The sequence below is a fragment of the Scleropages formosus genome, chromosome 1 (assembly GCF_900964775.1).
Source record: "Scleropages formosus chromosome 1, fSclFor1.1, whole genome shotgun sequence".
NCBI classification, from domain to species: Eukaryota; Metazoa; Chordata; class Actinopteri; order Osteoglossiformes; family Osteoglossidae; genus Scleropages; species Scleropages formosus.
Genome location: NC_041806.1, coordinates 49,213,155 through 49,230,007, shown reverse-complemented (window position 1 = coordinate 49,230,007; position 16,853 = coordinate 49,213,155). Strand labels below are relative to the sequence as shown.

Genomic DNA, 16,853 nt, shown 5'->3' with positions numbered 1-16,853 from the left:
GCCCTTTGTTGGCGGCCTTTGCCCCAGGAGGGGTGGAAGGCGTTGATGACTGCTACACACAGACGTAGAGGACTTCTGACAAGTGAGCAAGATTCACACCAATCATAACCATTACCAGGTTTTTTATTTATGGTAAACACAATACTAACTTTCATTAACTTCCTATTTAACGCCTGAGCTTGGATATTTGAGTTTGCTTCCTCCCTTCTTCCTGGCATTTCATGAACCCCCCAAACGGTTTACTCCCCATAATGGTAACATAAACGCAAGTCTAAAGAAGGCACAAGACAAAATTTTGTTAAATTCATCAACAATTAAGAAAATCGATAAGTGGTTATTTGTATATTATTGTAACGAGCCGCATTACTATGTTTGAGCGGGAAATGTGTTTATTGTAATTGGTTCGATTTGGGTGACGTCTATCACCTTTCTTTTCTTCTTATTTTCCTCTTCTTCTCCGTATCATACAATCATACACAATTTTTTTTGCAGTCCTTCGGTACTAAGAAATACCACATTTACTCACGTAGCAGAAACTTGAGAAAGTGAGAAAAGCGTCATAGAATTAAAAAAAAAAAAATACAAATAATGCAGACAGAGTCTGAGTTTCGTGCACTTTACCCGTTTAATAAATAAGCTCCGGGTGGGATTAACATTGCGTTAGTAACGGCGATGTTTGCGGCAGAGTCAAGTCTGGGTCAGTGTACAGTACAACAGCAGGTTCAGAGTCTACGTCGTTCATCATTTTTCATTTGTGATTGTCAAGAATAATTTAAAGAATTGATAGGGTGTTTTAAAATGAAATTAACAATAAATAATTTTAAATCTATGAAGTGCAATAACTTTTACAATTATTCGTAAACGATAAATACAATTTTTAACCGTTAAGCAAATAAGCAAATCATTTCATAAAACCTCATTTCCCATAACCGCAAGCGCTCCAAAAAAAGCAGCGGACTTCTCAACGCTTTACACGGCGGTTGGTCCCGGAGGGGACACGTGATCGACATAAGCCAATGAAAACAAAATCCGCTGACGCTGCTGTTGCAAAAATAACGCAACGCACGCGTCTCCTTGGACGGGACAGGAGCACGTGGCCAGTCCGAGCCAATCACAGCGAAACTCGCCGAGCGGTCTCCTCGACATGACCCGCCCAGACGTCAGCTGCTCCTCAGCTGATCGGAAGTGGATTGCTGCGTATCTCGGGGGCTCGCGCTGGGAGGAGGAAGAGATGGCCGAGGCCATTGCCGACACCAGGAGGCTTTTCCCCAAGCCCCAGAACCTCAGTGACGCATACGGACCTCCCAGTAACTTCTTAGAGATTGACGTGGGCAACCCCGAGACGGTGGGCGTTGGCAGGAGCAGGTTCACCACGTACGAGATCCGACTGAAGGTGAGAGGATGGCGCCCCTGCTGGGCCACTGAGGCCTGAGGCGGCGGGCAAACGGGGGGACCTTCCTCCTCACATAAACTAAACAAAAACGCAGAACACACTAAAAGTTGAGATAAAATAAAGTGAAAATGGCGCAAAGGTGGTTTTACTGGCGAGCAACCCCCACAGGAACAACAGTGAGTGAGTAGAGAATGGCATAGCCTATTGATAGGCATACGTCACGTGCAGGCTGGTGATGGACACAGAAAAAAAATATATATATATATAAACTGATTGGGTTATAAATATGAATGAATATTAGTGTGTTTCTGTATTTAATAGAATAAATGTACTGCTAAGCAGCGGCCTGTGGGGCACCTATGAATCATGATACCTGTCCAACAGCCAAGGCTTCTTGGTTTCTCTTTCGAATCCTGGGTACACCTAGTTGTTGCTTTGTAAGTATGAGGTCATGTGGTTTAACACAACAAAAAGATAAAACAATTCTTTGTTCAGTCTTAGAAAGTACCTTAACTTTCTAAGGCAAGACAGTGTGTTTCCGTTTGCCTTGTTGATCAAATTACAGTTGACAGGATGAGTACACTTGGGGGGGAACTGGGTTTGAGTCTCTCTCTCCAAATTCCATTAAGTCTCTTTTGCTGCCCAGTTGAGTCCCTGCTGGTTCCACGGTGTCTTTGGTTTTCTGTCCCCTGCATTTGGTTCCTGTTGAAACCCCGTTGGACCTTGTTGAGTTCTCATTGATTCCCTGCTGTTTCTGGTCCCGGTTGGATATCTGTTTAATTCCCAGTATTTGAGTCCATCTCAACCCTTTGTAGTAATGCAATCCGGATTAATAATGTCAGCCGCTATTTCCATTCGCAGTTTGTATTTTCTAATAATTTTTCTTATTTTCCTCAGCCAAACCTCCATTCCTGCTGTTCTAGGCCAGCATGTTTTGCTTGCACCATCATGGATTTTATAATTAATACAATTAATTAGATAAAATGTATAACTAAATCTTCTAAACTCACTATTTAAAAGTACATGATTTCTGTTCGCCATCATGCAGGGTACTAAATGGACTTCTTCCACTTGATAATTTCCAGATGAAACAATAAGTTTCTGCCATCTAAGAAATATTTTTTTGGAACCAATACGGGCTTATGTTAATACTTATAACTACGACTTTTTTGCAATTCTGGACAAAGAGAATAGACTATGGGTAGAATTAACAAGCTGAGAAACAGCTCTTTACACTGAACAGTTCCAGGCATATTATCTTTGCATTATATACCGCTTTACACGTGTGGTTACTGGTTCTTACAATGCGCTGAGAGAGACATGGGAGCACGGCCTTCACTTGTCTTTTAGTGATGTTGAATTGTTATTGTTATGTGCTGAAGTCTCCACTGCCTGCACCTCCCTAACCATCGAGGAGCAAAACTTCAAGCTCATTCTGTCTTCCTCCAGTGCATCTCCTCTGGTCAATGTGACAACATGTGCATTGGCTTTTCTAAAATTGTGTGTGTCGTCAAACTAACTTATATTAAGTCATTTTGTCAATTTTGTCCCTGATTTGCTTAAGATGGGTAAATTTATGTGATATTATAGTGTAAAAGTTAAATGGTAGCAAGTGGCATACATCCTCTATCTGCCTTGAACATGGAGGACCCAGGTCCAAATCCTGCTCCTGCTTTAGTATCTTTGAGCAAGTACTTACACTGAATTGGTAGACAACTCACTTAATAAAACTGCTGCTGAAATGGCCGATTAATGAATCAGCATTGCGGATTACATCAGTTGTTACTGAATCTGAATTCCTTATAGCTGCAGTATATGACTGTTGGCAACTCTGACTTTCTATCAGCTATAAGGTAACAAAAGGACTGTTAACCAAAAAATAAAATCTTAGGATTTGTTTTTCTTCAGTTCTCTTGTTCAATGGACATACCCCCTAGAGTTTCATTTGACCCTCCAATATCAAACACATTTCTAATCTCCTTATATATAAGCATCTCTGAAAGCTCAACATACTTTGAGAACAAGTCCATTTGGAAAGAAGTGTGGAAACAAGATATGACACAAGCATGCTCCAACTGTGGGTTAAAAGACTGCATTACAAAACCAGGTGGCTCATGATAGTATCAAGTGATATACCTTTTGAGCCCCAAAATAAAGTTATCAGTTTTTTTTTTTCTTTTTACGTAGACGTTACCGGCACTTAAATGATCAGGTTTTTTTATTTATTATGCCGATTTTGACTTTTTTTTTGTTTTTGTTTCTCCCCTTAAAGCAAAGGTAAAACTACTTGCTGTTTTAAGTAGCACTGATGTACTGTTGTAATTTTTCAGTGAACATTATAGTTTTGAAGGAATTTTTGTAAGGTCTTTCAAGAAGTCTATGTGGGGGAAAAAGTACAACCATGTGGACAAAAAGACAACCTTTTTTTGTTTGCCAAAGTTGTACTGAATCAGTGTAAATGACATCAAAAGTAGCTTTTCATTGGAAACTGTCAAAAGATGAGTTTTGGGAGTTACATAGGTGTGTTCAGGTGTATTTAGATTCGGACAGAGACAAAATATTGGATGCCCAATGGTTGGTTGGAGCCCTGTCATGTCTTTAGTGAGGCTGTTACATTAACACACACCTGACTGATCCTTTGTAAATGATCGTTACCCATAATTATTCATGATAAAATACATGTATTCCTTTACTTCCTTTTTGCAGTAGTGAGTCAGAAACCTGATCACTGTGCACCATATTTTGTCCGCTCATTTCCATCCTGTCGCACGGAATGTGGCCGACAGAAAATCCCGATTCTCTCGTCAATGTCGTGTTTCTGTAAATTATACATCATTAGGATTTGCAAGTTGCTTATTTATTTGACGAGTAATACCGTTGAACTGAAGGTTTAACAATGTTCTGTTGAGAAAAGTCACGTGACCTTCATGATTCTAGAGTGAAGTCACTTAAGTCGATGTTCCTGATGTTAGACTTCAGGTGACTTTCTCTCGAGTTTGCACTTTTTGCGACTCTGATTTTCACTTCTGTTAAATCTTTGTGTCATATATCAGCAAACTGAACCTTAAATTGCTGTCTTATAGATGCTCACTTAGGTGCTCTGAAGGGTCTTGTTCTGCAGTCCGCTCGTTGCTCTTAATTCACACGTTACTGCAAAGATGTATTTTTCTCGTGCCATTCAGTTACATTTATTTGTCGTGAAGACACTCTTTACAGTGATGTACTTTTGTTTTTCTGAAATGTACATCAGAGCAAATGGTGCTGGACTCATTTATGTACCTGTCTGGAGATCAGGAAAGAGACGAGCATGATTTTTAATTTTGGAACGTTGTCAGTAGGAGCACCAAGGTGTAAGAGGTGAAGAACAACACAGGGTCCACACCATAATAAGTACTGGCCTGCACTTAAAGCATTTTTGAAACTACTAAAAGTTTAATTATGTACAGGTGGTCCCCGATTTACAATGTTCGACTTAGAATTTTTTTTTGACTTTACGATGGTGAGCTGGAGATAGACATTCACTAGAAACCGTACTTAAGATTTTGAATTTTGTTTTTTTTCCTGGGCAAGGGATATGCAGTGCGATACTTTCTCATGATGCTGGGCTGCGGCAACGATCCGCATCTCCCAGTCTGTCACATGGTCGCTATACAGGTACCTCTCTGTATCTGTGTTGTGATTTGTGCCTCCATAATGTCTATAAAATGCCCATCTACGTCTCCTGCTACTGGCGGGAAGAAGAAGAGGAAGGCGATTACTCTTGAGGAGAAACTCAAGATAATTGCCCAGCATGAAGGCGGCAAGTCCGTAATGGCCATAGCACGTATGCTAGGCTATGATGTTTGGTGGGTGTATTAAATACGTTTTCGACTTATGATATTTTTGACTTAATGATGGGTTTCGTGGAACGTAACCCCATCGTAAATCGGGGACTACCTGTATATATAATTTTCTCCTCTGCCTATCAGAACAGGCTTTAAGTACTTTTACACTTATTAATTTAAGTGGACCTCCAATACTAAACAACTAAGGTTCTCATAATTTTATACTTGACATTTGTAGCATATAGCTAGTAAGATACTCAAACTTGTAGCATACAGCAGGAACATGCAATTGTAACCAAAAAGGATGTGCTTTCGAGCCCTAGAAGGTGGTGACAGGGGGTGAAAGGTCTTTTCCTGGTTGGAAGAGGATATAAGGTGAGGAGGACAATGGAGTCCTTCCCCAGCGTGAAATGATCTCATTTAGGGGAGTCTGTGAACTGGAGAAACAGGATGCGGTTGTAAGACTCCTGGAAAAATAGAGATTGAAAAGTAAGTTGTGAAAGTTGATCATAGTTGAGCTTGACAACTGAGGAAAAAGCCTTAAAAATGGCAAAGCTTCGATTTTGCCGCAGGAGGAAGGGGCACCTTTTTTTGTCCCCTGGGGATGTTTAAAGGAGGCTTGATATTGAGGACGTCAAGTAAATGAGCAGCTTTAAACCTGTTGGGGTGCCTCTTGTGTTTCTGTTTTTGTTGTCCATGCTTAACGAAGGCCAGGGTTCTTAATGGAGGGCAGTCGGGCCCCAGGGTTATCCTTCTTTGCGACGGTATGATGGGTAATATTTTTAGCATCTCTTCCCCCAGCATGTGAGGGTGGGGGAATGGTGAGCGCATTAACAACAATTAGGTTCAATATAAAGCTACTGTACTGATTTGTGTGTAATAATTAGCATATTGCGTGTAATCAGTATTATTGTGTGAAGTGAAGCCCCGCATGACCCTACTTTGCATATGAGTACAGAGAAGGAGTACATCTGACAAGTAGCCCTCCGTTCCTGTCTCATTAAAATATGAGATCAGCTATTAGACTTGCTTTCTTCAATGCTGATTTGAAGTCATCTGCTCACATGGCACGGCAAGGAGGTCAGCGTGGCCCGTATTTTAACGGTCGACCGGGACAGCAAGCGAACCAAAACCTCGAGCGTGAAGAAGAATTTGAATATATGCAAAATGAAAATGTCACCTTTCAAATGCACGCAGTTTAATATTTGTCAAGTTTTCCTGAACATTTGCATATGTTTTCAACAGTAGGTACAGGGTGTACCTGTTTACTTCACTGTTATACATATAAAAGCACCTTTTCTCTTTTAAATATTGGCTATCGCTGAGACATGCCTGTTTTTGGCTTTAGGGGGTAGTGTGTGTTTTCTCCATCCAGAGGTACGCAGTAGAGGCGCGTCTCTCCAGCAAGGGGAGCTGATGTTGTGCACAGGCCTGAGAGAGCATAGTGTACGAGTAAGACAGGACCAGTAGCCCTGTGACCCTGTTCCTGTGTACACCGCCTGCTTCCATGCGCTCTTCCTTTCTCAGTTCTGACGTACCCGTGCTTTTATGTCCACTTTCTGTTACATTAATTTATTTGCGTGTTCTGCTAGGAGACACTCTTGTGCAGAATGACTTGCAGACAGGAGAAGCTTCGCATTACATCTGGCCACTCGTTGCTAGGGTCACTGACCTCCGCCAGCTGCAGTGAGAGAGCCAGGCATGAGAGGATGCAAAATGAGTTGGGTGCAGAGTTGCTCTCGTGGACGGCACGGATGGAGATGCATTCCGTGTCTCGCTTTGTAAAACGCAACTGACATCTGGGGATCAGGAGTGCGATGTGGAATGAGGACGGAAAAAAGTGACTACTGTGAATCCAGCTCGTTGGTGCTTGTGGAAATTAGATGCAGTTTCATAATCCCTTTCAGAGTACCCCCACCCTCCAACCTTATAAAATAATGTTTTCAGGTTGGGTGTTGAAGAGGCTGCAGTGAAAGCTGATGAGATGCCAGTGACGGTGGACAGACAGCCTATGATGGCTTATAGAGCCAGGCGCTCTGATGCCGCATGCTGCACTCCTAGGGGGTATCAGGTGCCTGTGTGTCTGTGTTTGCTTCCATGGTGTTTCTCACAATTGTTTGTTTTTGTTTGGTGCACCTGGGGTGGCGCTCACTATTACCCCATTCCTTATGAATTTCCCTGCAGAGATTAATAAAATATTATTTTATCCTATTCCTGTTGAGTTGCCCAATGAAATGTTTTTTTTAAAAAAAAAAATTCCTCCAAGGGATCATGACTTCCTTTTTGATGGACGGTGCTATGGTAGTAAGGTGTACAGAGGTGTTGAGTGCATTTGTTCTCGAGGATTGGTGGGGGTGGGTCATGGTATCGCATAAGAAGATTTGTTCAAGGGGCTCAATTGACGGGTGAAACCTCGATCGTGTAGGAAGCTCTGAGATGGGAATGTCACACGAACGTCAAGAAAGGGTGATTTTGCCGAGAACTGTAGGAGAGGAGCAAGGAGGAAGTGTTACTGATTTGCTAGTTCTGTTTGCTTAAAGCCCTTTTCTGCACGCACTGCACCGAAATGGTCCGAGTGTTGCACCGTAATCTTTTAAATAATGGTAATGGCAATTCCAGTGATGATAAAAAGACATCTTTGTCAACTTTTCATTGAACTTTTGCATGCTTAAGTTTTTGTCTGTCTTGTTGGTTTTACTCATTAAGTTAACATTGCAGTCACTTCTACACATTTTTCTACGTGCCTTTTTTAGTTTTGCGTACCAGTTAAGCTCAAAATCTACGTATAAATTACTATTGCTGTGAAGAATGCAGTTTTTAAAAAAAAAAAAAAAAAATTTCACTAAAGTTTGAGTTGCTTTAAAACATCGTCTTAGTTGACTTTGTCCATTTGTCCTTATCCTGACATTATAAGAAGGAAACAAACTTTTGGGTCTTACTTTGTTTATGGACAGAAACATTAACCCCCACCCCCACCCCCCACAGCCTTTTTTCCTCCCCCTTTTTGGGACCTCTGGTCATTAATAAAATGGGCTGGCTGTCAACCACAGTCAAGTGTAATCCAAACTATACAGCATCCTTTCAGACAACTATTTTAATGGAAATGCAGAGCATATTGTATCAAGGCTACCATATCCTACTTGAAATGACAGTATCAAAAGTAAAAGTTGATACTATGGTAACAAAGCAGCTTTCTGCTGCCGAATCGAACAGTGTTGGGCTTGGGAGAGTGTGCTTAGTGCCAAAGCCTTCCCCGCATTGTTCCTTTCTTTGGAATATGATGCGATGAGATGGCATTGTGCTGCGCCCGGATTCCATTTTTTTCTAATACTTTTATTTAGAGGGGACTCTCTAACTTGACTTGATCCATCCTGCTAAAAGCTAATGCGTAGCCAGCCTTGAACCGCTCACAGACGAGCCAGGCGGCCTTTCTGTTTTTTAATGAGCGACGGCATTGTTTCTAACACATGCATGCATTTCCAGCCGGGAGGCTGCGGGGATCGCGGGTGTGGGGGGGGTTTGCCCCGGGCCCCCCTGTTTGAGCCATGTGGAGGCTTTTAGCAGATCTGTAGGAGCTAGATGGTGAAGAAGCCCACTAAGTAGATCTTTGGACAATGGCTATTTTTGTCCTGTATCTGAAACCGGTTCGTGCTTTCTTTCTGCCAACCCTGTCTTTATTAAATGGCATTGTACGAATCTTTTCCAAAAAAAAAAAAGCAAAAAACTGGTGCCCCTAGTTTCAGCTGGTCACATGTGCTCCTCTTTTCCATTCCTTTTGAAGTTAACATTTGGATCATAAATAGTTTTATTTCATTAGTTGATCTTTTTTTAAATGCATGATGAATATTTGTTTTGTTAGCAGCATGAACTGCATGTTGATGTGACTCATTTCAGCTTAACTGCAAAAATCTAATTTGTGTGTGATATCGGTTCTGTGGCGCTATTTTCTGTCTGGCGCACCAAGGATTCTGATGTTTGTGTTTGACAAATACATGGTTTAATAGGATTTAAAAGTGTGGTTTTATAATTTGGGAAAAGTCCTCCTGTTGATTTTAATAAACAGTGATGTTTGTTGTTTGTTATTATTGTTATTAACAACACATCAATTTACTTAACATCAACTGTTTGCTCTGTACTTTTTTGGGATTTTTGCCTTGGCTTTACCGTGTAGTTAAGGGTCCTAATAACCCAGCTGTTGCATTTAAGGTGTTGATCATAAATTAACTGCAGTTTCACTGCAGCCCTCTACATCAATGCACTGTGAACTTCATGTGTACTAAAGACATTGTCCATGACCAGTGCCATGCCAGCATTGTCAAAAAGCACTGTCTTCACAAGAAGAGACACCTGATGGGGTCTGATGGTTCTGGAGAGGAACCTGACCAGGCTGTTTACTCAGGCTGCACAGCTGCCTCTTTATGGGCTCCATGTGATTTGGGGATTGATGGTGTCTCATTCAGGCTGCTTCTTCACTCTCTGAGCAAGACCCCACATTGTGGTATCTTCTGCAGACCTTTCATCTGGAGCAGCTTCTACTCAGCGCCCTGGTAACAAGAGTTGTTGGGCAGTGTGGAAGTCCAAAGACTGGGGCAAAAAAGTAGGTATGGTGGGGATGTACAGCTGGCAACATGTTCAGCCACAGCAGGCAAAAATTTGGGAAAAACTCAGGGCGGGAAGAAGTGATGACAGCCATTATTTAAAGATTGCAGATCAAATTTATTCCCCTAATGCCACTTCTAGGTTATTCATTATAAGTTAAGTTGCAATAAGTGTTGATTTTTCTCTTATCTTGGGCTAGTAGCCAGTGAAGGAGCAATATGTTGTGCTTAATGTGATCATACTTTTGAAATACTGCCATTCGGTGAGTGTACACAGGTAGTATTTTTTTCAGTAAACTTGATGGAGAAATAAAACCAGCTTCTTGCTGTTACATTGAAAATGACTCCCCAGGAAGTACACTGTGTGTTACACCCATGAAATGAGCAAAGACCTGCACCTGTGCTAGAGTGTATGGGTCGAGTTGTCTGCTGTTTCGAGCTGAGGGCTTTGTGGGGGGAATGTAACACACTCAGAGGGTAGCGATCTTTACCCAGTTACACCTGTAGTCCTGAAGGTGTCGCTGTGAGCAATATGGTAGAAAGAACATCTCATCCCCCAGAGGAAGACACTTCCACAGGCATCCTTGATGTACGGCTTGTACAAATAGATGGGGTCTTTAACACGTATGTCCAGAGTTGTGAGCACACATCTCCACTATAGTCCTTAGTCTTTTCAATAACTAGTAAAGATAGTAATATTAAAGGTAACAGCTTCCACTGCAGTTTCCACTTTTCCAAATCAGGGTATGTGTTTCTGCCAGTCAGGCTCTTATTCTGGATGTTTCTGGTTGAGACAACATGATCTTAGTCTGATATTCTTTCGTCCTTGACACAACAACCTGTGCTCACATCTCACTTCCTCTTGGGGAAACTCAAACCAGCGTGTCAGAGGTAGGAACACGACGACTTTCCGAAACAGGATCTTTGACTTTGCCGCCTTTGCCTTCTGTTCCTCTCACCGCCTTGTGTTGAACACTTTGTAATGCAGGGGGGCGTAGATCGGATTTGGTTTCTCCTCCACCCACCCCCGAGCAGAGTCAGAGTCCGAGTCGAGTGGGTGGGGAGGGCTAGCCGGAGTGTGCTCAGTTAGTGGCTGCTCAGCCACCGATTACCTGTAACCGTGATCCGCTGTTGCAGGGATTAACTCCTCAGGCTTCCGTGCCGAGAGCTAACAGGACCCAGGGGAGGGGGCCCATTGATGGGGACTCGTCCCAGCAGGGCCCACAAAAGCTACCGCTTTAATCCACTTCTCCTGTAACCGGAGAGTGGGGGGGGGGTTAAACAGTGGGCCTCACCTGAGGATCATGAACAATGGCAGGTCGACACCGTACAAGTCCTTGTTTGCGCCTTTAAATGCTTACGGCACCGCTCGGGGGGAGGAGACAGTTTGCTGACTTCACGTTTCCTAGGAACCACATTGTCTTGTTGCAGAACATCCAGTGTTCTGATATCCTGTTTTTAGTTGTTGTTTCTTATATTTATTAGTTTTTTTTTTTATTACCAATACATTGACCTGACTTTCAATAAATTGCTTGTCTAGCTAAAAATAACATGGCATTTTAGTTATGAACCCACAGCTGTTCTGCTTCTCCTGAAATCAGTTTTAAAATGGATTTTTGAGGAGCTGCTATTCTTCATGTTCTTCAGCCTGAAAGGAAATTGTCCTGTCAAAGAAATGATCTCAAGGGCAGCGGGCTGACTTATTATACTGCTGTAAAGTACATGTCCTGCCAACCACTTGTATAGCCACTTCAATTAGCTTTCCCCTCCGCAGTGGCCACATCTTCACATTTGTTATATTTGTGGCCTTTATTGAGTTATGTTTATTCAGTTTGTCCAATTGTGTGCCTATTAATTGACTGACGTTGAGCATGCAGTAGGGTGACTGGACTTGGTGGCTTGGCTGCTGTTTTTCTCAAGGTTCCCCTTAGGACAACTACTTCCTATGACTGCTGTCACTGTGGTGTGCTTATTTGGGTGGCAGCGGGTGCATTCTTGGAATGTGTTGCTGGACAGCATTAATTGGCGCCACGTCACCTTTCCCCGTAAAAACAGTTGGTTACAGCAGGTAGAATAGTTTTTAGAGCTACCTTGGAATCAGAAGTTCCCAGGTTGATATCCTCACTCGTGCTGTAGTGCCCTTGAGCAAGGAACTTAACCCTGAATTTGAGCCATAAATGAATTGATGGAAAACTAAATATGTTTGTAGCAGAGAAAAGGCAATAAATTGGAACAGAATAATGAACTGAAATATCTTGAAATTCAATAATTCTCCCAGCTCTTAATACTTTTATGCTCACTTGATATATCCAAAACAAAAATGAACTAAAAAATTATCTATTTTTTTCAGTACTCTTCATCAGTTTATTCTCGGGTGCTTGGTAGTCCAGAGTTATGAACATACTTATGAACATTTATGTCCACCTGTTAAGAAGGTCTCATCAAACAACGTATGACAACTTCTCTGTTTGGAAAGTGCGAGTGTGATGGTGGGCTGGATGGTGGAAAACTCCTGTCCTTCCCACATGATCTATGTGTTTCCTTTTCAGACTAACCTCCCAATCTTCAAGTTGAAGGAGTCGTGTGTGCGGAGAAGGTACAGTGACTTTGAGTGGCTGAGGAGTGAGCTGGAGAGAGAAAGCAAGGTGAGGTGTACTTCACAACATCCCATCGGTTCTCACTTGGTTGCTGGGAAACTGCATGTGAGTGACATCGGTGCAGAGCTGTTCAAACCTTTGGGGAACCACACATGCACTGTGGATGTAGACTTTCCTATGTAAAGTAGCATGGAAGCACGGACTGAAGGTGATCACTGACCACAGTTGACATTGGTCTTTCCTCCTAAACCTCGTGTATTGGGAAAACCTTGTTTTTAATGTGCACATCCCTCACGAACACCAGGTCCTCAACTTGCAAAAACAATTGGCACTAGAAATCTGTCGTTAAATATATTTGTTTGTAACGGCGGTGTCAGTTTTACCTCTAAGTCACAATCAATAAAATGTTAATAATATAGATGTCCTTCAAAGTTATTCACTGGTTATAAGGATATAAGTAAATGATAATATTAAACATATTCAAGAGTATTAATATTTCTGTTAATTTTAATGTAGCTCAAACTTAACATTAGTAATGCCAAAATTACTTAGTATGTCATCTACACAAACACCTTCACCCCATAATGTATGTTCCCGATTGTGATTGATCATGCATACTGAAGAACAAAAGACAGGACCTGTAAACACTGTGGAAGTAGGTAGAATTAAGATGGTCCAACAGTCCTATTCTGTTTGGGCGCTTTTTACTGCTGCCTGTTAACTCGGAGGGTAAATGCAGGTGAGCTCTGCAAAAAAAGATGGATGAATGAGGAAAATGCAATTAAGCTGTAAAATGTTTGTTCTGAATTTAAGCGGTTCGTTTGCACTGTGTACCTTTTTTTTTATACCATTTTGTCATCTACTTTTTTTTTGCGTTTTCAGGTGGTAGTTCCGCCTCTGCCAGGCAAAGCTCTGATTCGCCAGCTTCCATTCCGGGGAGATGACGGAATATTTGATGACTCCTTCATCGAGGAGCGGAGACAAGGCCTGGAGCTCTTTCTGAATAAGTAAGTCAGAGCCTTCAACAGGTGCTGTGATGGTTTAAGAATTGTGCCATATAGTGATGGTGCAGACTACTTCTCACACATTTTATTGAGCTCATGTGGCTTTAAGAAAAAAAAAAATTACCCAGAACAGCTCTGTAAATTTTAGGCATTTAAATAAAAGAGCAAAGTTTGAGTTTTTTAACCTTTGTTCTTTGTTGCTGTAATGTAACATCTGTTAAGATCATACCATAAACAGTTATTAAATAGTACACGTCTGTTTAAAGACAAATTATGTAATCTCTACCACAAAATGATCACTTAGTTTTCCAGGTTTATTTTTTAAGTACAATTCTGTACAAACATTGTAGGAGTAAAAGAAATGGCTCCGTTAGTTTGAAAATTGTTTCCAAAGTATTCCCCCCCTTTGAGGATCTGAATGTTTTTAAATAAAAAATGGCATTTTGCTTAATGCAAAAAAGTGTCCCTTGAAATCGGAGGCATGATTGTTTTGAGCCGTTCTGGTCAATGTGTTAGGAAGGAAATGAGCATCACATTCATGTCAAGCAAGATCCTTTCCTTATAATTGCCTTGAGAATCATTAAAACAGCAAAAGGGCACAAGTGCATTGTACCTGAATTCTACATTTGTTTTATTTTAGATGTTTAATTTATGCAAATTGCATCTCAAATTACTGAATACATTTCTTTAAAGAATGTTGCATGCTTTGTACTTATTTTTGATCCAGGGTGGTGGTGTTCTCGGCAGAGAACAATAAAAGTTACAGTGTAATTGTAATTATTTGCTTTGATTGCAGACATTATTATCTTTGTTTCATGTGCAAATGTGGCCAAGCTACACATTTGAATTTTTAATACGGAAACTTGATAAACTGGCAGGGGGAAAAAAAACTGGAGATATGTTGGTAATTAAGACTTAAAATTGTGAATTAAGTGGTACTGTTGATCATGTAATTGTTCAGTCTTAATAGCAGGTAAGTGTGCAACAGTTTGTGCTTCTAAAGGTGTGATTAAATATTTTGTAAAGGTATACCTTTACATTGTCTCTCCAGCTCAGGCCCGTTGTTTTCAGTGTCGGCTCATCCGTTGCCGTCTCGTTCGGAATGATAATGTTCTCCTCTTTGGGAGGAAGCATGGTTTCTGTAATTGAAGTGAAACTAATTTAAAAAGAAAAAAACCCTTGGCAGTAACCGCAAACTCAGGTTTAAGCAAGTACTTCCAATCAGTGCTCTTACTGTACTGACTTAGGGTGGGGGTCAGGGGGATCTGAGCCATAGTGGGATTTTTGTCCAAGCCTTTACTCCATCACACTTGAAACCCTTTACCATATGTGGGATGCTTGCTTGCTGCTGTTCATGTAATTACCACCACTGTGGTCATCATACCTGATTATTTTTTTCCCAGTTTATTTCACACTTTCCTCCAAGGTGACTGACATTATTTATATTTGTTTACTAAACTACTTGCGATGATTTATCCATTTGTACAGCAGGGACATTTTTACTACACATTTCGGGGTAAGTATCATGATTGAGGGTACTATAGTAGGAGGGTGCGTCGAATGTAAAGAGGCAACCCTTACCACATCATTACCTGCTGCCCTTTAATCTTCCATATCTGATCTGACTCATTAGTAGTATTTTCATGTCAGTTGCTATTTGATGTTGCAACAGCTTTGGGAGACAACAGGTGGCGTAGTGGTTAGCAGAATTGCCTTGAAATCAGAAGACCAGGGTTTAAATCCCTGCTCGCATTCCCTTAATCAAGGCACTTACTCTGAACTGATACAGTGAAAATTACCCTGCTCTATAAAGCAGTAAATTTTTCTGAGTAGTTTAATGCACAAACCTAACGCTTTCAGTCACTTTGGAGAAAAGTGTGACATGAATAAATGATTATGAACATAATTAGCATTTTTGAAGGAAATGTTTGTGTTGGCTATTTGGTGCGTAGTGATGACATTGTCAACATGTTGTTTTGCTTTGCTCATGTAGTGCAGTGACTTTCATGTTTTGTTTTGTTTTCCAGAGTGGCAGGACATCCCTTGGCCCAAAATGAGCGTTGCCTCCACATGTTTCTGCAAGAAGAGGCCGTCGACAAAAATTACACACCCTCCAAAATCAGACAAGCCTGAACAGACCCCCCCCCCCCCCTGCAAGGAGATGTCCAGGATCCCAACTTTGTGGCCCAGACTTCAGTGACTCATTTGAAACTTCAAGCTGGAAACACATTAATGATCAGTTCTCTTCTTAAAAATCACTTCTTTTGATTCCATTTAATGTAATGAAGTGCTTATGTTTCTTAGCTCTTGATTCGAGTAAAAAAAAAAAAAAAAAAAAAAAATTTTCCTTGTTGGGACACTACTAACTTAGTGTTGCTGTGTGTTGTTTTAATGTTTTCCACATGAAGCACATTCACCCAACATCAAATTCACAAGTGAACTCACAGTGCACTATAGCGTCTAAAGACACGCACCGTGTTTTAACGGCTTCCTGAATCTTTTGCTCAGGAATGTGGTTTGCATGTGCAACGTGGATTGTGCGTATGTTGGTTCCCACATCTTCGACACCTTTAATCTTTTCTAATGACTGACAGACACACACACACAGGGAATAACAGCATTTATAACATGTACATGTATTGTTTGTATACTGCTCTGCCGTTTTGTTTACTTGGGCATTTTTCAATAAAATGGTCTGATACACCTGTATGCATGACGAAGACGTGTGTCATGGTGGCTTTTCTCAGGTCACGCCCTCTTCTGATTGCTGGTGAACAGATGAATAACGTGAGGTCCATGTGCGGTAAGGGTGCAGTGAAAACGTGGCACATCTGCTCACTCTGTACCCCCGTAAGAATGTAGATGCTGATGATGCCAGCCAGTGCAGTTAAGGGTGTCACACTTTAAATTTGTAGGGCACTTTGCTTGATGACCCATTCCAAAAACAGTTTTTACAAAGTGTTTTTTTTTTAAATTTTTTTTTTTTTTTTAATAAGTGTACTTTCTTACTAAATGGCAGTCGATATGACCATGCTGAGTGTTCCAGGTGGTGAAAATGATCACTGCTTCTGTTGTCAAGAACTTCCAACCCACAGAACCTTGTTCTCCTGCAGTTTTAGGGACCAATTTATTTTAATTCAGCTGTCAAGCATCAATTTTAACTACATTTTTTCATGCAGCGGGTAACACGGATGCCTCGCAACTCCTGGGCTGTGGGTTTGGATGTGGGATCAAATCCAGCTCAGCATGTTTGGAGTTTGTGTCCTCACTGTGTTTGTGTGGGTTTGGATGGGTTTGATGATGCAGGGAGATGTGGAGCTGAACAGTCATCCTGATAAATTTTTTTTTTCTGTTGATTTTTGTAAAATGATAAATACAATTTCAGGCAAGTCCTTCGTTTATGAAAACATACTTGAAATGGGCCAGTGGGGGAGGGG

The 16,853-nt window shown here is 41.2% G+C and overlaps 1 protein-coding gene across 1 annotated transcript; it reads left to right on the top strand.

The window, feature by feature from the left end:
• Positions 1 to 1,167: 1,167 nt before the first annotated feature.
• snx3 (sorting nexin 3) lies at positions 1,168 to 16,136 on the top strand. The gene is made up of 4 exons (XM_018728773.2): positions 1,168 to 1,393; positions 12,365 to 12,460; positions 13,295 to 13,419; positions 15,444 to 16,136. Exons 1-4 carry the CDS (start codon positions 1,232 to 1,234, stop codon positions 15,547 to 15,549), a joined length of 489 nt encoding a protein of 162 aa, XP_018584289.1. The 5' UTR covers positions 1,168 to 1,231; the 3' UTR covers positions 15,550 to 16,136.
• Positions 16,137 to 16,853: the final 717 nt, after the last annotated feature.